Raw genomic sequence first — 21204 nt, forward strand, 5'->3', positions numbered from 1 at the left:
AACTCAAACATCCTCTCCCGATGAATCTCTAGCTTACAGCCCTGGGCGTCCTTTAACGCTGCCAAACCCGCAACCAGAATGGTTGGACTTGTTAGTGACCTTCAGCAATACTAGTGTTGTGTTTGTGGCATTGTGGACCCTTGGTCGCAAGGGAGATGACTCCGCCCACAGGGAGGAGCCCCGTGGGGAACCACTGCGATAGGCTGACACAGATAGCAGACACAGTATGGATAGAGTCTTTATTGTACTGCTGTAGATAGATGGTGAAATCAGGAAGGTAAGGCACTGATCCACGAAGCGCCAACACATTCAACAGGCTCAGAAGTATAGTCCCACCCAGATGTTCACGATAGGGGGAGCCCGCAGTGCGGGTAACGCCGCGGCTGGTGGGTGGAGCTGGAGCAGCGGATCGTAGAGGTGCTCACAGGAATGAAGGCGTCTTCCTGGTGATGAGTTGGTGGGGCCGAAGCTCCGTGGGGCAGGATGTAATGGCTGATGGGCCCTCGAGGAGCGAGTACCTGGAAGTCCAATCCTGAAAAGAGAAATAAAGCGTGAAAGACCCCCGAGGAGCGGTTGTCTTAGTAGTGAGGACCCGAAGGTAGTTGGAAGCGAGAGACCCCCAAGGAGCGGGTGTCCAGAGCTTCTGCTGGAGCGAGGCCCTTGGAGCGAAGCAGCGTCTAAGCGAGCAGCTTCGAGCAGGCAGAGTAGCGAAGCGAAGTCTTTGGTAACTCAAGGTGGAAGTGGAGGCGGAGACCAGATATACCTGGAGGTACTGACGTCATGCGGTGGAGCCGCCCCCGAGGTTCCCGCCATGGCGTGTATTTGAGCGTAGGAGATGTTCACGCTCGCGCCCTAGGAGGCCACGGGAGTGAGCATGGTGGACTGGGAACGCCCATGCTCGTTTGAAGACGCCGAGACCTTCGGTAGGCGGCACTGGAGGCAGCCATCTTGCCCAAGGAGACAGCAAGGGGAGAAAAAGAGGTAAGGCAGAGCGGTCGCAGCTGTCTGTGACCGACGGACGCAACAACTAGGAGCTGCAGGATACCCTCCATGAGGGGAAACAATTTTGCTTTGGCTCTAACCACCTTGGGGCTCGCCTTTGTCTTTGAGAGAGAGAAAAGGCTTTTGGTGGACCCCGAAGACCAACCAACGCCGGATCCACCCCTTCACTGTCAGACTCCTCTTCGACCACCTTAATACCCAGCAACTCCCGAACAAGGGAAATAAGGGACCTCAACTCCTCCTTACAGATCAGATGAACCACCCTGATCTGGCTTGATCTGGGGTATGAACAGGAAAGGGAAACTGGTTCTTAGCTGCTGATTTTCATTCCTGGAATACCTCAGATCAGTCCAGAGCTCCACCCGATTAGGAAAGTCTGCTCGTGTTGGCGGAAAGTAAACGATGCAGAGTTGCTTCTTGGGTTCAATGATGATCTAATTCCTGATGTTAGAACGGGGTTTCGTTGTGAGGCTTCGCCTTCCTCCTGCACATTGAGGGGGGGTTGGGGTTTCTTTTATACTTTTAGTTATTCCCATCGTTGCTTGGGCACAGGTCACACTGAGGGCCTGCAGGTGGCACACTAGGTAATGTGGCAATGTTAGTGAAACCTTTATTCTCTGTCTCCATCTGCTGGCAGGGAGGTAAAACCCAGGAGACTGGATTGTTCTGTGGTATTCCAGGAAAGAAAATTACAGGTAAGAACCAATTTTTCTTTCTTTCATGCCCATCAGATAATTTATAAGCAGTATTGCATGCTGAGGCTGTACATTCCTAAAGCTGAAGGTGGTTCTAATTGAAATTAATTACACCTATAGAGCTACCATAATACACCTTCAGTTCTTTATGCTGAAGTCTTCTGCCTTCCTGTTCCAGTTCCTTTATATTGTAATCTTCAGTCACGGAGATGTCAATTTTGCTAAATGAGCATCACAAGAACTGTAGAGTTTCAAGTGATAGACAAATAGTAAAGGATATATCTTTGGAAGGGAATTGGTTGCGCTAGGATTAAAGCAAGTTTCATAACCCAGGGAGTTAATGAGAGGACTCAATGGGTTTAATGCCAGAATATTCCTCGCTAGACCTTAATATTGTAGATTTTGCCCATCCTCATAATTCTGGTTTCTTTCCTGTGTTCATTCTTTCATGTCTTTTCAGACTTAATTTCCAACTGAAGCTTTTATGATAGTGCACTAAAAGATTTCTATCCCAGGTGGATCCTTTCATGGCTTTTCAGTTGTGATTTTCTACTAAAGTGTTCATCACACTCACTGCATGTAAATGGTTTCTCTCCTGTGTGGATCCTTTCATGGCTTTTCAGTTGTGATTTCCAACTGAAGTTTTCATCACACTCACTGCATGTAAATGGTTTCTCTCCTGTGTGGATCATTTTATGAAGTTTTAGAACAGAATTCCAACTGAAGCTTTTATCACACTCAGTGCATGTAAATGGTTTCTCACCTGTGTGGATCTTTCCATGCCTTTTCAGTTCTGATTTTCTACTAAAACCTTTATCACATTCACTGCATGTGAATGGTTTCTCTCCAGTGTGGATCATTTCATGTACTTTCAGTTCTGGTTTTCTACTAAAACGTTTATCACACTCAGTGCAAGAAAAAGGTTTCTCTCCTGTGTGGATCTTTTCATGTCTTTTCAGTTCTGACTTTCTACTAAAACGTTTATCACACACAGGGCACATAAATGGTTTCTCTCCTGTGTGGATCATTTCATGTATTTTCAGCTCTGGTTTTGAACGGAAACTTTTATCACACTCAGTGCATCTAAAAGGTTTCTCTCCTGTGTGGATCATTTCATGCATTTTTAGATCAGGTTTTGAACGGAAGCTTTTATAGCACTCAGCACATGTAAATTGTTTCTCTGCTGAGTGGATCTTTTCATGGCTTTTCAGTTGTGATTTGCTATTGAAGCTTTTTTCACACTCAGTGCATGTAAATGGTTTCTCTCCTGTATGGATTTTTTCATGCCTTTTCAATTGTGATTTGCTATTGAAGCTTTTTTCACACTCAATGCACATAAATGGTTTCTCTCCTGTGTGAATCTTTTCATGCCTTTTCAGTTGTGATTTGCTGTTGAAGCTTTTTTCACACCCAGTGCATGTAAATGGTTTCTCGCCTGTGTGGATCTTTACATGGCTTTTCAAGTGTGATTTGCTATTGAAGCTTTTATCACACCCAGTGCATGTAAATGGTTTCTCTCCTGTGTGGATCTTTTCATGCATTTTCAGTTCCGGTTTTGAACGGAAGCTTTTATCACACGCAATGCATGTAAATGGTTTCTCTCCTGTGTGGATCATTTCATGTATTTTCTGTTCAGATTTTGAACGGAAGCTTTTGTCGCACTCAGTGCATGTAAATGGTTTCTCTCCTGTGTGGATCATTTCATGCCTTTTCAGTTCTGCTTTTCTACTAAAACCTTTATCACATTCAGTGCATGTAAATGGTTTCTCTCCAGTGTGTATCATTTCATGCCTTTTCAGTTCTGATTTTCTACTAAAATTTTTATCACACTCAGTGCATGTAAATGGTTTATCTCCTGTATGGGTCCTTTCATGTATTTTCAGTTCAGGTTTTGCACGGAAGCTTTTCTCACACTCAGTGCATGCAAATGGTTTCTCTCCTGTGTGGATCATTTCATGTATTTTCAATTCAGGTTTTGAACGGAAGCTTTTATCACACTCAGTACATGTAAATGGTTTCTCTGATGAGTGGATCTTTTCATGGCTTTTTAATTGTGATTTGCTATTAAAGTTTTTATGACACTCAATACATATAAATGGTTTCTCTCCCGAGTGGATCTTTTCATGCCATTTCAGTTTTGATTTTATACTAAAACGTTTATCACACTCATTGCATGTAAATGGTTTATCTCCTGTGTGGATCTTTTCATGGTTTTTCAGGTGTGATCTGGTATTAAACCTTTTATCACACTCAGCACATATAAATGGTTTCTCTCCTGTGTGGATCCTTTCATGGTTTTTCAATAAATAATTGTGATTGTAGCTTTTATCACATTCAGTGCATGTGAATGGTTTCTTTCCTGTGTGGATCCTTTCGTCTATTTTTAATGCAAGTTTTGAACGGAAGCTTTTATTACATTCAGTGCATTTAAATGGCTTCTCTCCTGTGTGGATCCTTTCATGCAATTTCAGTGCAGGCTTTAAACGGAAGTTTTTATCACACCCAGTGCAGTTAAATGGTTTCTCTCCTGTGTGGATCCTTTCGTGCATTTTCAGTTCATATTTGAAATAGAAGCTTTTATCATACTCAGTGCATATAAATTCTCTCTCTCCTTTCCTTTCTGTGTTTTTATATAAACTTTTATCACAGTCAGTGTATGTTAAGGGTTTTTCTCCCATGTGGATCCTTCTATGTATTTTCAGTTCTGATTTCCCACTGAAATCTTCATCACACTTAGAGCAAGTGAATGGTTTCTCTGCTGCGTGCATCCTTTGATGCCTTTTTATTTTTGATTTCCAAGTGCAGGCAGTTTCTGTAAATTGCTTTTCTCCTAAGTGGATCTTCCTGTGTATTTTCAATTGTGATGGATAAATGAAGCTTTTATTACATTCACTACATGGAAATGCTTTCTCTCTTATATGAACCTTCTGCTGAACCTTTATTACTTTACTTGCACATTCATTCCCTAAAGATAGTCTCAACCCAGCCTGTTCTCTCAGGTGTTGTGTACTTTGTTCACAGGGAGTCACATTCTCAGTGGAGTCTCCTGTCGGGTTTCTCAGCCTTTCCTCTGGCTTGCACTGATTCCAGCAGTTTTCCTCCCAGTCACAACATGGGCAGGTATCCGCTCCATGTTTCTCCGAGACTGCTTCAGTCACTTCCAGATGTTTACTGGATTCCTCAGGATGTGTCTCCTCGTGTCTTCTCTTGGACTCATCGATCTCTGGTTAAGAAAATAAAGGACAGACATTACTTCATGTGAGGGAGACTCACAGCGACAATAGTCAGGGTTTTCCAGCATTAAACACCTCAGAGGGAACAGGGGTGTAAAGCAGCTGCATCAGCTCCTTTCTGCAGCATCCTGGGATGAACCAGAGCACCTCGCTGGGTCTCAGAGGAGGACCAAGATGAGGACTGAACAACTCAATACCGTCAGCCACTATAAAAAGCGGATTCTTCAAACTCCACACCTTGAAGAGAATCAAACCTCTTCTTCATACCTCCGACTTCCGCACAGTTCTGCAAGCCATGATCCTGTCCAAACTTGATTATTGCAACGCTATCCTCCTAGGCTTACCAAAAAGTACCCTACAACCTCTACAGTTACTACAAAATGCTGCGGCACGCATCCTTACCAACACTCACCGTCATGACCACATTACCCCAGTCCTTCAATCATTACATTGGCTCCCTGTAACCTCCAGGATAGTATATAAAGTACTCACGCTCATACACAAAGCCATTCATAACCAGGACATGCAATGGTTCCCAGAACATCTCCTACTTCACACCCCGACAAGACCCACAAGAAAGCATCACCTAGCCAAACTCCAAATACCCTCTCCTAAGTACATGAAGCATACCACCTTTAGAGAGCGATCGCTCATCATTTCAGGAACCTCCCACTGGAACAAAATGCCTTCCCAACTACGCCAGGAACCTTGCCACAAAAAATTCAAGCACAATCTTAAAACATGGCTGTTCAAACTAGCATACCCTGACTAACGAACTGACTCCTCCCATAGATACGACATGACCGCCCACCTGACTGCCCACCTGACACTCGCACTTTCTATTTCTCTCCCTACCCCAACTGACCCTCGCCCATTCTATTCTCTCTCCCTACCCACACCCACCTTGGGTTTGTTCCTCTTCTTCCCCCCTTCTATTACATTCCACTGCTAATTATCCTTATTGCTTTATTTAACCCCTTGTTAAAATCAACTTGTACATTTGTATATATTTATGGTATTATCATCTCCTGCCTTTGTTAACCCCCTCCTGTTAATGTTATTATTGTAAAGCTTGTTGCTAAGTTATGTTACATTGTGAACCGAGGTGATGTTTTGCAAACGTGCCTCGGTATATAAGAAACCCTTAAATAAATAAATAAATAAATTAAATAAATAAAATTCTCAGAATGTTGTTTTATGTAACTCACACATAACAAAAACCACCTTGTAAATTAACTTAAATAGCCCTGTGATGTCCAGCACTCAGTTCATAATATTAATGAAGGTCTTCATACACAGCTAATGGTAATCTTGAAAATGCAATCAGTGCTTCACTATAATCATAGACCTCACCTGAAAGTGCTTACAGAAATGGAGAACAGCGAGCACTTCTTAATTTTAAATTACTTTCTTTTGGAATCTGTGTCATATTTGCAATTAAAAGTACTTACCATAGCTGTGACTTTTTGCTATCTCCTTCAATGAAGCTTTCCCCAAACGCTATTCAATATTTCACTATCAAACCCAACACGCACCCCTGAAGCAGAGCATTTTCCAAACGTGGATCCGCATCAGGTTCTGAGAGTGGAAAGCTGATTATTTATTTTATTTATTTATTTATTTAATGGTTTTATATACCAACATTCATCAAAGATATCACATCGGTTAACAGTAAAACAGTAAACTACGCTTAAGATGCGTTTGTCATGAAACAGGCGAAAAAATATATGCATTGCCATGAACAAAATATATGTCGGAAAAAATATATGTGAGAAAGATTAGCTATATATGGATAAATGGAAGTTCAAGATCACTATATGATGGTTCAAAGAAACCTACAGTCAGAAAGGTTGTATATATAAGGTGGTATGTAAATGGAACTATATACATTGCACTACAAATACTATATAGGAAAAGGAGATAAGCAGCTCTCCAAATATAATTCACAAACAAGAGTAGAGAGCAGACAGCATTAAACAGTCCACATATTCTTCAGGGTAATATGCAAGTCTGTTTTATTTAAAACACATTCAAGCGGCTACTCCAAGGTTTCGATATACAGTACATAAGTTTTCAACCAGGTCCCCCGACACGGACCGTGTTTCGCTAAGAGCTGCGTCGGGAGGGACTGAGAACAGTGTTTCATTTCAACCACTACAAGAAAGCGAAAATTAAATACATTAGCGACTCAAGGACTGAACAAAGGCAAAACTTACACAATACTCTAGAGTAGAATATGTGGACTGTTTAATGCTGTCTGCTCTCTACTCTTGTTTGTGAACTACAAATACTATATACACTGCAAATACTATATACATTGCACTACAAATACTAATAAGATTGCTTAAAGAATACAAAGGGAGGTTATCAATTACTTGCAAGATTGCTTCCATTATACGGCAGGATTTGGGAAAATTGAACATGAGACATGGAAATCGACTCAAGGAGATGAACATGTATCACGGAAATAGTATTAAGGAAAGGGGATGCCTCAGAAAATAGACCTACGGAGGAGGAAGGGACAGCGGGGGAGTTGGGTGCGTCAGGTGGAGGGTGAATAGACTGGGTGGTGTTAGGTGAACAGCCACGTCTTACGGTTCTGCTTGATCATTTTTCGGCAGTCCCCCTGGCGTGGCTCAGCTGGCACTGTATTCCAGAGGGTGGGGCCGGCTACGGAGAGCGCCCCTGCTCTTGTGGAGGCCAGGTTGGTGTTTTTGGGGAAGGGTGTACGAATGGTAGCGAGGTATCGGTGTCTGGTAGGTTTAGTTGACTCGTGGAGTATCAATGAGTCGTTGAACCAATCCATCTCAGGCTTGTGAAGCGCCTTAATTATGATAGAGAGGGTCTTATATTGGATTCGGGATGCAATTGGGAGCCAGTGTAATTCCTTTAGTACGGGTGTTAATGTGTTCGTTTCTGCGCGTGTTAGTGAGGATCCGGGCAGCTGTGTTTTGGAGTATTTGGAGAGGGTGGATGGAGTTTTTCGGTAAGCCTAGGAGGAGTGAATTACAATAATCGAGTTTAGAAAATATTGAGGTTTGAAGTACTGTAGGAAAATCCGAAGGGTGGCGTAAGGGTCTTAATTCCTTAAGCGTGTGCAATTTAAAGAAAGACTCTTTTAAAGTGCTGTTAATGAATTTCTTGAGGTTGATGTGCTTATCGAGGATGAGCCCTAGGTCCCGTACCTGCTGAGAGAATGGGATTGGTGGTGATAGGGAGTGACACAGGGGCAGGGTGTTAGGGTGACTTTGGGGTGAAATAAGCATGATTTCAGTTTTTTGCAGTGTTCACGGCAAGGTGAATGTTGATTGAAAGTCGAGTGGATTTCCAGATGTTCATGGCATTAGGAAGTGTGTCAGATACTGGAATAAGGATCTGCACGTCGTCTGCATAGATATAGTGTGGAAGCTTGAGGTTGGATAGGAGGCGACAGAGTGGTAAGGATGTAACTGACTTGATTTGATATATATATATCAAGAAAGTCGGTATATAAAAACCCTAAATAAATAAATAAATAACTGTTGAAGAGGGTGGAAGACAGGGAGGAACCTCGTGGGACTCCTTGGTCGAGGGGGATTGCTTTGGACTCATGGTTTCTGATTTTGACTTTGAAGTTTCGATTACTGAGCTAGGAATTAAACCAGTTGTGGGCAGCACCTGTTATTCCAATTGCATTTAGTCGCTGCAGGAGGATATTGTGGCTGATGGTGTCAAATGCTGAGGATATGTCTAGGAAGGCTAAGATATAAGCTTGTCCTTTAATAAGTTGGACTGACAGGGAAAGGAGGAGGGTTTCCGTGCTATGGAGTTTCCGGAATCCGTACTGTGAGGGAGCAAGGAGTTGATTGTCATCAAGGTATTCTGTGGGTTGCTTATTGATTGTTTTTTCAAGGATTTTTGAGATGAAAGGAAGGTTTGAGATGGGGCGGTAATAAGACAGATCAGTGGGGTCGAGTTTCGGTTTCGATTATCACTCAGGGAATGATTCACTGACGGGGACAGCAAGAAGTCATAGCTAGGAGAAGCACTTTGAATTGCAATTATAAATAATTCCAAAAGAAGTCATTTAAAATAGATTATGGAGCTCCCTAAGAACAGGAGTGACGCTCTGTCTATGAAACAAACACTGAGGACTGGATCCGCTGCAGCTTCTGAAGGGCAATGGAAGACGACATTTAAGGGATATTTTTTAAATTTCAATTTCAAGGTTGTGACATTAATAATCACTGCAAACTGAGGGCCCTATTTACTAAGCACTTTTCCCATAAACACAACATGAGAGAAAACCTTTAGTAAATAGGCCCCTTAGACTGTAAGCTCCTCGGGACAGGGAAATACCAACAGTACCTGAATGTAAAGCCTTGAGCTACCAATGAAAATAAATCTAAACCTAATCTAAATCAATATTGTACCCTGCTTTCTATTTCTCTATAAATAAAGTGAGTTCTATATAGAACAGGACAGAGCTGATCCCTGACCCCTGCAGAGTCCCAGGGCAGGAGTAACAGGAAGCAGAAGCCGCTGTAAGCAGGGACTGGACATTATCTCTGAGCTCAATCACTGCCGTGACGCGTCTGCCCTCGCGCTGGGGAAGTGCAGGGAAATGAAGGCCGTCATGGATTCCCCGAGGAAGGGAAATGATCAGACAGAGCTGGGCCGAGCCCTTCAGAGCATAAAAACAGAGCGAGCGCTCTCGCACCCCCAGGGACACGCGGTGAGCTCTGAACCCAACGAGACCAGGAGAGGAGAAGGATCTGACTGATGTTCCCCAGAACCCCCTAAAAGAGAGAGACTGCAAACCAGCAGAGAGCAGCAGGTGACAGGAAAGGCTTAAAAGGACTCTGTAAGCCCAAATCCCACAGGGAACAGACAAAGGGGATCTGAGGACCCCGACCCTTCCTACTGCACAGAACAGGAGAGAGAAATGCGCTGTGCTTTGTAAAACAACGAGGGAGACTTATTCCAGGAGATTCTGGCACCTCTCCTGCTATTGGAGTAAAAGTTATCAAGGCGAGGATGAGGACTGTGAATGGGGCCCGTCCCAAGCCTGGATCTGAACTCAGCTCCCAAGAGCCTCAGCACTCACTGGGATAACCCGACCTGGAGACCTGAGATTACAGCACAGGAGGGAGAGAGGAAAATGTGAATAAATCTCTGATCTTAGCTGCTGGTACTCATAGGCAGGAAATTACAGAGCACCTGGGAGTGGAGTCAGAGCCTCAAGGTTTGGGGGCCATCGACCTGCGGGAGGGTCCGGTCACCGGGTTCAGAAGGCTCTGGTGGGGACAGCTGCCTGGGGTACACTTTGTCCCGTTTGTGTCTTTTCAGGAGAGTGAGAAACGGGACGTGGAAGAGCTTGGGAGCTGAAATATTTTCTCTCTTTGGAGTGTGCTGGGTTTTCATTGTTGTTGGGTTTTCTGGGGGTTATAATTTCACCAGAGAGCTAAGCAGAGAAGCAGAGAGAAGGAAGCATCCATCCTTAGAAGACGGAAAACACAAGGGGGTGAGAAGTGTATTTCAAGTCAAACCGGTCTTACAATAGGTCCAATGCCCAAGGAATCTGTACCCGGGGAATCAGACGCACTTTCATGCACTACAGAAAGCAAGTGCCAGCGTACGGGGAGAGCTAACTCTCCAGAGCTATGTTTCAGTCTGTTTTATTGATATTTCAACAATAAACATGTTATACTTGACACAGTAACGTCTGGATCTTTACTTAATTTATTTGACACTTTTATATACCGACATTAGTGTGCATCATCATACCGGGTTACATTCGCACTGACAGGTGGAAAGTACATAAAACGGGGGGGGCAGAGAGTAGTTGCAATGTATAAGTCAGAGACAGAGCAGAAAAATAACACGCAAATAACAGTTCTAATGCTGTAAAATAGCGAGGATTAGTAACAACTTATATATAAGATTATATACAAGAAGAACCGAAGGACAATTATCAGACTTATTCATTAACTCTCAACCCTCCCCACCCACACGATTATCTACATTCAGCCTACAAAATCCCCCCCCTAAGTTCATCTTCAGGCATGAACAATACAAATAATACAAGTGGTAGTAAAAGAGTACGAAAACCCAAGTCCGTTACAGATCATCGAAAACCTGGCTTCTCGTTTTGTGAGGTCAGGAGTCCAAATACAGGATCCATAGTCACAAAAAATGTGTTCTGCTTGAAAGAGTTTGTTTCAGAGTTTGCTGCCAGAAATGCAGTCCCAGGCTGCTGCAGAGAGGAGCAGGAGTCACCTGGGTAACTAATTCATTATCTGCAGTGGGCTGAGGGACATGAAGTCGCAAAATGACACTCTATCGGGGGGAGGGGAGGGTGGATATGGGGAATTTTCTTATTGGATTTCTGACGGGGATTGGTGTGATCCCGGTCTTACAGACTGTTATGTGCCTGTTATCTCATTTGATGTGCGTTATATGTTATAAAAGGAATAAAAATTGTCAAATTCAAAAAAAGAAGAGCAGGTGTCAGCGCAGTTAGTGAGAAGGCATTGATTTCAGATCTTGATTACATTTCTTGGTGTTGGTAGATATTCTTAGGTTTTCTGGTAGGGAGGTTCCAGAGCACAGGGCCTGCAAGTGATATAGCTCTGTCTCTTGTTTGTTTTAGGAGGTAGTTTTTTTTATAGATGGGATTTCAAGTAAGCCTTTGTTATGAGATCTTAGTGATCGTGTAGGGATGTGAGGATTACATTTTACTCCTAGTAATTCATTCATGGGATTCAAGTTATGGTGAATTATTGTTAGAATTTTGTAGATGGTTCTGGATCGCACTGGACCCAGTATAGAGCAGGGTCGGGGTGATGTGATCAAATGTTCTTTTTCTGGTTAGGAGTCTAGCCGCTTGCATTTTGAAGAAGTTGGAGAAGTTTAAGATAATTGGCTGGAAGTCCAAGGAGAAGCGAATTGCAATAGTCCAGGTTGGCGATTATAAGTGATTGTAGAACGGTTCTGAAATCTGATAATGTCAGAAGGGGCTCCGACGGCTTCGTATTTGTAGTTTAAAGAAACCGGATTTGATCAGTTTGTTTATGTGAGGTTTCATGGACAGGTTTTCGTCGATTTGGATGCCGAGACCTCATACTTGAGTTGCAGGAGTTAGGATGTAGTTTCCTAGATCAATGTTGGGAAGAATAGTTAAAGAAGAATTTTTGCTTAGCCAGATTATTTTGGGTTTTTTGGGATTCATTGAGAGTTTCAATTTTGCAAGATTTTCTTTATTGGTGATCATATATTCAGATATAAGAGAAGATGTTTTCTCAAGTGAGTTTGTAATAGGGATATAGAATTGAACATCATCAGTGTATAGAAAGAAATTTAAACGAAGGTGGGTTAATAGTTTGCATAAGGGCAGCATGTAGAGTCAAACTCACGCAGTATAGGGTTGCAGCCTACCATCTTCCTCATGATGGCTCCCCGGTGTCAGGCCACCCGCTCGCCTCTAAATTCATGAGGGGCATTCTACAGCTGCGCCCACCGGTTCAGAAGCCACCAGTTCCGTGCAATCTCAACTTAGTCCTAGAACAGTTGATGCTCCCGCCCTTCGAACCTCTGGACAGCAGTCACATAAGGTATCTCTCCTGGAAAGTCCTCTTCCTGAGGGAACTCAAAATTTTCTCAACTGGGGGAGGGACCTTTAGGTATCACCGCAGGAGAGCGGGGCTCCATCTTTCTCCAATTTAAGGTAAATTTTCCTTCTTCTAACGAGTACTGCATTCCCGTTAAACCACCAATGCTGGTGTAGGGATAGCACGTCCACATCTGCGATCTAAGGTGAAGTCAGCTTTGAAACCTGATTCAGGCTCCATCTGCTGGCAGAGGAGCCTGAGTCCATCTGGCTACATGCTAGGAAAATGTACAATTAACCTGTAAAGAAAAGATCAGGAGTCCAGACTGCTCTGCCCTCTGATTCCCTTCGTAAGTCAAGGACGCTCGCATAGTATCACAGTATATGAATATGAAAAAAATAACACAGACAACCAACGCCTGTCACAGAAACCCTGTGAGTGATTGCAGAGATCTGCAGAGGAGCTTGTGAAGGGGTCTCTGCACTTCCACTCTCCAGCTCAGCAGTTTGACCCCGCTCCCTCTTATTCCTACACTCACCTGAGCAGCTGCTTTTCCCAGTGCGTCCTTCCTCTGATCCTGGCTCATCCCTGAGGTACGGCTCTTCCCCTCGCTCAATGTGGGATATAATCTCAGGGGTGATGGTCGGGGAGCCTGTTCCTGGGGTAAGAGCACTGCATTAGGTTTCTGGCAGTCATTGGTAATTTTTTGGAGAAAGATTGTAGTGAAAGGAAAGATGCATTTAGAGAGACATTCAAAGAACTTGTCGGTCGTGGGATTGGCGCATGACCAACAGCACTCACTACAATTGCTGGTAAACGTTGACATGGCCGGGGCACCACTACTGTCCTCCCCAGCAGCATGGACGCAGTCCATGTCGCTCAACCTGCAGGACCTTCCTTAGGCGCACTGACCTTTAAAGTCCAGCGGGAATCCAGTCTGCTGGCACACTTGGATGATGTCATGAAGCTGGGTACAAAAGCCCCAGCCGTGGGCCCTAACCTCACCTCAGCAATGGGTCTCCTACCTAGAGCAGTGTGCGTTGCTCTTGTGTTCCAGTGATCCTGTTCCGGCCTTGCCTCGTCCAGCCTTGCTTTGTCTGTCCTCGTCTCCTGGTTCTGACCTCCTGCTTCAGACTTGGACCTGAGCTCGTTTGCCTGCTGCCTGGATCTGACCTTAGCTTTGGACCTGACAATGCTTGCCTGCCACCTGTCTCAACCCTTGGCCAATTTCCAATATTTCCTGTCTGCTGCCGGCTCTGTCCTCAGTTTGTTCTTGGATTCTAGCTTACTCTACTGCCCTAGGGACCTACCTAAGTCCTGCCGGACGCCAGAAGCCAAGGTCTCAACCTGCGGAGAAGACGACTGGTACAAGTGAAGTCCCAGCCTTACCTGCTCCAGGGCATGCTCGCCAGCTGTCGGCTTAGGCCTTGTAGGTTCACCTATGTAGCTGTGTCAAGAACACTCTAATGAGCCCCCTACACCATATTCCAGAGACCCTCACAGTCCAATACTCAAAGTAAAACAAATGGTCAACTGGTCATATATTTCAAAAAAGGTTTCCAATATAACACACTTTGTGAATTTAACTTCTTTTCTAACAAAATTTATGTAGGACCGACACTCAATGGGCTTGTAAAATTGTAGAAGCCCCTTTTAAATTGAAAGTCCACTTTTCTTTATTTCAAATTTTTTTATATAACAACTTATTTTGTAAACATGTATCAGTTCCTCTTTTTTTTTTTTTAATTCCAAAACCAAGTCCCAATGCTTCAGAGCAATTTATCTTTTTCAAGTGAGCTTCACACAGTAACTGTACTTATCTTGTCATTAAAAGTCCGATCCAACCCCGACACGATATCATGTTTCGATCGTTCATCTGCCTCAGGGGGTATCTCATTCCGAACGCTCACATCTCTTTCAAACTTGAAACGGGACAAACTGCATATCTTCATCTAAACTGTCGGTCTTTATAACTACCCTTAACAAATCCCTTTATATATCTACCTTTAAACATGGCGGAAGGGAGGAACTCCAAAAGCACTAGACCGGAAATGACATGCGAAGCAAGGGATAGCTCTCAATATGGGACACCATCTCTCAAGTGCAGTAAAAGACTTCCACCTACTTTTAACACCAAATGGATAGGAGAAAGGACAGTTTATTCGGGACGCCATCTCTTAATAAACACCAAGCAAGTGCAATAAATTCTTCAAACAGGTCTACAGACCTGACTGAAAACTGTCCTGTCTCCTATTCATTTGGTGTTATAAGTATTAGACCTGTTTGAAGACTTTTATTGCACTTGCTTGGTGTTCAGTGAGAGATGGTGTCCCGTATTGAACAACCTAGCTGGGGATTCCCTTCTCTCTCCTGCTAACGCTGATAGCTCAGCCCGAGAATCCAAGATGGCCACCGTTCCCGTGCTGACGGGGAAAGTGACATTGGCAACCCCGGTCCTCCGCGACGCTTGCAGCGACTTGACTGCAGCATCAGCAGCTCGACCCGACCTTGCAGAGGCGGCAGGTACACCCGAAGTGCCTTCGACGCCAGAAACACAGCCTGCGCACAATCCAGCCCTGTTTAAACACATTCGCAATCCCCCACAGGAGCACCGTTAACCACATGGCCAAGACCGCACGCCGACTCACACTCACCAGGCACTAACTGCATGAGCTCTGCACCCCTGAAAAGCCGCCCAAAAGAGACGCTACAACAAGAAAGAAAACCTGCTGCCCCTAACTTCTTTGTTTCTTTTTATTTTTAACTAACTTTAACATCCCAGGCAAGCAAAAAACAGCCAGTGGATTCCAGGTTGCTGCTTTGTGAAGCGGAGAGATCTAGACCACCAGATGTCCACCCCACAGAACTCTGGACTGAACTAACATAAAAGTCACCAACCCCCTGCTCGCCCTCTTCGAACCAGGGGGGGGGGGGGGAGGGGAGAATGGCCTCACCGGGATCTACCAACACTTTGGGGGGGTCTAGGAAAAGCTTCAAATCCTTTTAACCTCTCTTCTTTTTCTATTATTTATTTTTTTATACACCAGACTGCAGGTTTTGCACCATCTACCATCTGCTGGAGGCAGAGAAATACTGTAGGACTACAAGTGACACTCAGTTATCTGGCAGTGTCAGAGAAACGTTCACTGTCTCCATCTGCTGGCAGGTATTCAGTTCTCTCCTCCCAAAAAGATGAATATCTTTAAAAATGTCCGTCCTTACCCAGGGAGCTGAGGGTCTGATAATTCTCCTTCATCACATCTTTGTAAAGCTCTTTCTGCCATTCTACTAAATCCTTCCATTCCTCCTTGGAAAAACAGACAGTGATGTCCTCAAAGGTTACTGGGACCTGAAACTCAAAACAGAAACACTCGGCACCTTCTGCATCAGGAGGCCTTCCAGAGCTGGGGCTCAATAGGGCAGGGGGAAGGGTTTCTGGATGTAAATAATTCATAGTCACAAAACACACAATACCCGTGCAGGACTACAGTAACAGGAAACCAGTTATACACAGACCCTGGGACACAATATTTTACTTTGGGTCACTTCTAATCTCTCTCCTTAAACTCTGAAAACAGTCCCAAAATGCCTTTTCTGGGCCCCCAGGTGTGCTCGGGGTCCCATTAAAGTCAGGGCAGATTCTGCAGTGTCCCAAGATAGAAAGCTGCAGCAGTGATTTGGCATAGAGAGGGCAGGATGCAGTGTTTAATACAGGTCATTAGGAAGTTCTCCCTTTTTTTTTAAATCACAGGATAAACAAAGCTATGACCCAGAATTTATAGAGCGAAAACAGGAAGTTGGGAGCAATCTCCTACCTGAGCTGAAGCTCCTGCTGGCATTTTCCTCTCTACTTTTGCTGCTTTCAGGATTAGAAATGAATTGGGGTCTCTTTCTCGGGCTGAGGTGTTTGTCTCTTGCTGATACAGGGAGAGAGGAAAGCTCAGCCTCAGAGCTGCAGAGCTCGAAGAAGTGGACGCAAGTTCCTTCTTTCGATGTCTGACTTCCATCGAAATGTGGAAACCAGCTCCGCCTCCTGCCGGTCGCAGACTGATGACATCACACAGTGGGAACGCCACACTGAGGGCACAGACTGATGATATCACACAGTGGGACCTGCACTCTGAGGGCACAGGATTATGACATCACTGAGGGATGGGCGATGTTGAAGGCAGCTCTAGACACAGGGAGGGAGGGGGAGGTTTCTATGAGAGGTGGGAGCCGGGGAGGGAGCAGCAGCAGAGGTGGCTGTGCCAGAGAGGGCAAGACTGAGTGTGTGACTGTGTATGACCCCCCCCCCCCCCCCCGCCCCTACCAATTTACACCAATCTTTGAAGACTTTGCATAGTGAATCAGTGACTTTACTTACATATGGGCCGATACAAAGCGCTATTTTTACCCCTTATACAGTAAGGGGTAATAGCGCGTCGAAAACGTGGCCCAACCCACCCCACCCCCCGAAACTAATAGCGCCCACTACATGTGAATGCATGTTGATGGGCCTATTAGTCATTCCCATGCAATCCAGAAAGTAAAATGTGCAGGAAAGGCAGGCGTTAATTTCAGCCAGCACCGGGGAAGTGTACAGAAAAGCAGAAAAAAATGCTTTTCTGTACATCCTCCGACTTAATATTTATTTATTTATTTATTTATTGGTTTTTATATACCGCCGCTCATCAAAGATATCACGTCGGTGTACATAGAACAAAAATACGCAGTTGCGTGTACATATAACAGAATAATAATAGCTGAATTCAACAATAAATTAAAACAGTAAAATACAATATAAAGAAAGAACAACTTATTTAACGTCTTAATTAACAACTTAATTAACAACTTAATTAACAACTTATTTAACGACTTAATATCATAGCGATATTAAGTCGGAGGCCCCCAAAAGTAAAAAAAAATTTTAAATCTGCCCGCGGCCCGCGGGTTGGAAGACAAACACTCAATTTTGCTGGCGTCCGTTTTCCAAACCCATGGCTGTCAGCAGGCTTGAGAACCGACGCCGGAAAAATTGAGCGTCGGTAGTCAAACCCACTGACAGCCGCCGCTTCTGTCAAAAAGGAGGCACTAGGGACGCGCTAGTGTCCCTAGTGCCTCCTTTTACCGTGGGCCCTCATTTAAATTTTTTTTTTTACTGAATCGCGCACCCAGGAGAGTGGTCTGGGCGCGTGTCGGGAGAGCCGGCACTCACCGGCTCTCCCGTGGGTTTTTCTGTATTGGCCTGATAGGAGTTGGCAGCACTGCTGATGAAGACATAGGTGTAACCGTCTCTTTTTAGTCAGTAAGGAGGTCCAGACAACTGATCCGTAAAGATAGACTTTTATTGCCAGCAAGATGCAGCTAAGACAAAGGCTCAGTACAACTGCATGCCACGCCCCCTTCGGAGCAAACTTTTATGCACTTTACAACTCTTATCTTTCACACATGCGTTCTGGTTTTTGCTGAACAAACATTTCACAAATTGCTGAACAAGCATTAGCTAGCGTGGTCCTCTAGTAGGTGTAGCTTATGATCAGACTATTGTTTCGTCATTTAATTGACGTGTTAGACATTTCACATCGGCATTCGTATTAATACAATACAAAGTATTATTCCAAAATGGAGTTACGTTACGTTACGCTAAAAGTTAGTGCGCCACTGCGTCACTACGCATTACGTATCATTTGCGTTGCAAATATTAGTACGTTCAAGATGGCTGTGCGTTTCACTGCTGGCATGATTAGTCGGAGGATGTTCAGTTGTTCGTTCGTACTTCAGGGGGGTCACGAAATTGAACCCCTTCATTCCCCCCTTTGATACTTCAACTTTGAAGAGAAGGCAGAAGTATCACTTTATATCTGAAGAGTAACTGAAACGACAAATAAGAATTAATACCAGTGACATTGAATGTGAGCCCTAATATGTTGTTAGGTCGTTGGTTGCTTCACGGGTTTGAGACGGGTGGACCCTATTGGTGTCACCCCCCTTTGTAGCCCGACTTACCCCAACAATACGGTGGCTCCATTATGGTAATGCTTAGAGGTTAGAGTTTATTAGACTTATAAGTTAGTAGTTAGTAATACAGTGTACGGCCCTTTCCATCGGGGCTGGAGGAAATCAGACTCATCCCAGTCTTTTATCCACACCGAATTCCCGATCTGGTATGGATGAATCGGGGTTAGCAGGACTAATGGTTCAGTGTCGCAGGTGTAATTTTGAATCGCAATAACTGTGTTATATAGTCCTTTAAGTTGGTTACTGAGAGACATTTCCCCTTGTATTTGCAGCGATTCAGGAAAAGATGGAAGAGGTGGAGGCCTTGCGTACATCATTTCATAAGGTGTTAAACCCGACTTCCGTGGAGTGCATCGGACATTTAGTAGAGCTAATGGCAGGATGTCTGGCCATTTAGTCTTTGTTTCCTGACACAATTTAGCGAGCTGATTTTTTAGTGTCCTGTTAGCTCGTTCAACTGCTCCGCTACTTTGAGGTCTCCAGGCGCAGTGCAGATGCCATCGGATGCCCAGAATTTGACTCAGGCGTCGCGTGACTTCACTGGTGAAAGCTGGTCCATTATCTGAATTTATCTGCCGGGGTAATCCGTATCGTGGTAAAATTTTATGGAGAAGCAATGTTACTACTTCCTTGGCAGTCTCAGTTCGCGTGGGTATGGCTTCGATCCATCCGGTATAAGTACAGATAGCTACCAGCATTGCTTTGTATCTTTTTGAAGCAGTCATATGGGTGAAGTCGATTTGACAAACTTGAAACGGAGTTGTTCCTCGTAGTATATGTCCAGGAGCTGGACCAGGTCCATTTCTGGGATTATTTCTTGCACAGGTAACACATTGATTGACAGCATATTTAGTTAGCTGAAAGAGTCTATTAATGTAGTAAGTTTTTGCCAACAGTGTTGCTAATGCATCTCGACCGAGATGGGTTTTATTATGGGCTTCTCTGACAACAGTCCATGCCAGTGCGTCGGGTATCCACACCCTATCTTCTTGTACAATCCACCACCCATCCTGCTGATGAAATTGTTCAGTTTGTGCCCAATCATTTTCTTCCGCTGAATAAATGGGGGTTTCATTCGTGAACTGTAGAAGTGGGCAAGTGGGAGTTGAAGTATGTGGTGATTGCACACGTGCTGCTTCTTTCGCTGTCTTATCTGCCCATTGGTTTCCTTTGGCAATGGGATCAGTTTTCCCTGTATGGGCTTTACAATGCATAACAGCTACCTTTCTTGGTGCCCATATGGAGTCTAGCAATTGATGTATCTCTGATGCATTAGCTATTTGTTTCCCTTCCGCAGTTAGGAATCCTCGTTCCTTATATAAAGCTCCATGCACTTGGATCGTAAGGAAAGCGTACTTTGAATCCGTATAAATATTGACAGTTTTCCCTTCTGCCAACTGCAGAGCCCTTGTGAGCGCAATTAGTTCAGCTTTTTGCGCTGATGTCCCTGGGGGTAGGGGTTCGGCTTCAACAATGTCATCCTCGGAGACTACAGCATACCCAGCGACTCTGATTCCATTTATGATCTGGCTGCTTCCATCAGTGAATAAAGTCCATGCTCCTTGCCAGGGTTGGTCGCGTAAGTCGGGTCGGCTGGAATGTACTGTTGCCATAATTTCCCCACATTTATGAGTAACTGAAGTGGGGGTTGGGAGTAAAGTTGCAGGATTCAGATTTTTACTGTCCTGTATTTGAATTTCTGGAGTTTCACATAATAAAGCTTGGTACTTTACAAGACGTGAATTTGTCATCCATTTTGGTCCATGGGTCTCTAGCAGTCCTTGGATAGTATGAGGAGTTGTTACTTGTAAAATCTGTCCAAATGTTAGCTTAACAGCTTCGGGTATCAGTAGACATGCAGCAGCAATGCTTCGGAGGCATCCCGGCCATCCTTTTGACACATTGTCCATTCCTTTTGACAGATATGCAACAGGTCGTTCCCATGAGCCTAAGGTTTGAGTCAATACCCCTATGGCCATGCCTTTTTTCTCGTCGACGAATAGATGGAATGGTTTCATCACATCTGGCAATCCTAAGGCAGGTGGTTCAATTAAGGCTTCTTTTAGTTGACGTAAACTTGCCAGTTCGTTTCCTTCCCATTGGAAGGGTTGAGATTCTGCCTCTTTACCCCGCAGCTTGTCGTACAGGGGTTGGGCAATAACTGCATAGTTAGCAATCCACAGCCTACAGTATCCTGCAGCTCCAAGGAACGCTCGGAGCTCTTTCTTGCAAGTGGGTACAGGTTGATCTCTTATAGAACTGGTGCGAGAAACTCCCAGACATCGGGTTCCTCCACGTATTTGGAAGCCTAAATACTCTACTTCCAATTCACAGATTTGCGCTTTCTTTTTACTTGCACGATACCCTTTTGAGTACAACGTCTTTAGCAGCTGAAGAGTGGATACCGCACATTCGAGGTACGTCTCTCGAAACAACAGAAGGTCATTCACGTATTGTATGACTGGCCCATACTTTACTTGATACATCTTTAAGTCTTTTGCCAGTTGCTCACCGAACAGCGTAGGTGAGTGCCTAAACCCTTGAGGCAACCGAGTCCATGTGTACTGCTGCTTTACTCCAGTATCTGCATCTTCCCATGTGAAAGCAAAAATCTTTTGACATTCCTCCGCCACCGGGACGGAGAAGAAGGCATCTTTGAGATCAATGACACTGTACCACTTTGAT

The 21204-nt window shown here is 44.3% G+C and overlaps 1 protein-coding gene across 1 annotated transcript; it reads right to left on the reverse strand.

Moving 5' to 3' along the window:
• Positions 1-281: 281 nt before the first annotated feature.
• On the reverse strand, positions 282-16583 carry LOC115083727 (zinc finger protein 585A-like). The gene is made up of 4 exons (XM_029587718.1): positions 16335-16583; positions 15742-15868; positions 13058-13177; positions 282-4920 (listed from the first exon to the last, which is right to left on the reverse strand). The coding sequence occupies exons 1-4, from the start codon at positions 16524-16526 to the stop codon at positions 2204-2206; spliced, it is 3156 nt and encodes a 1051-aa protein (XP_029443578.1). The 5' UTR covers positions 16527-16583; the 3' UTR covers positions 282-2203.
• Between the last annotated feature and the right edge of the window lie 4621 nt (positions 16584-21204).

Source organism: Rhinatrema bivittatum, chromosome 2 (genome assembly GCF_901001135.1).
Source record: "Rhinatrema bivittatum chromosome 2, aRhiBiv1.1, whole genome shotgun sequence".
In the NCBI taxonomy this organism is placed as follows: domain Eukaryota; kingdom Metazoa; phylum Chordata; class Amphibia; order Gymnophiona; family Rhinatrematidae; genus Rhinatrema; species Rhinatrema bivittatum.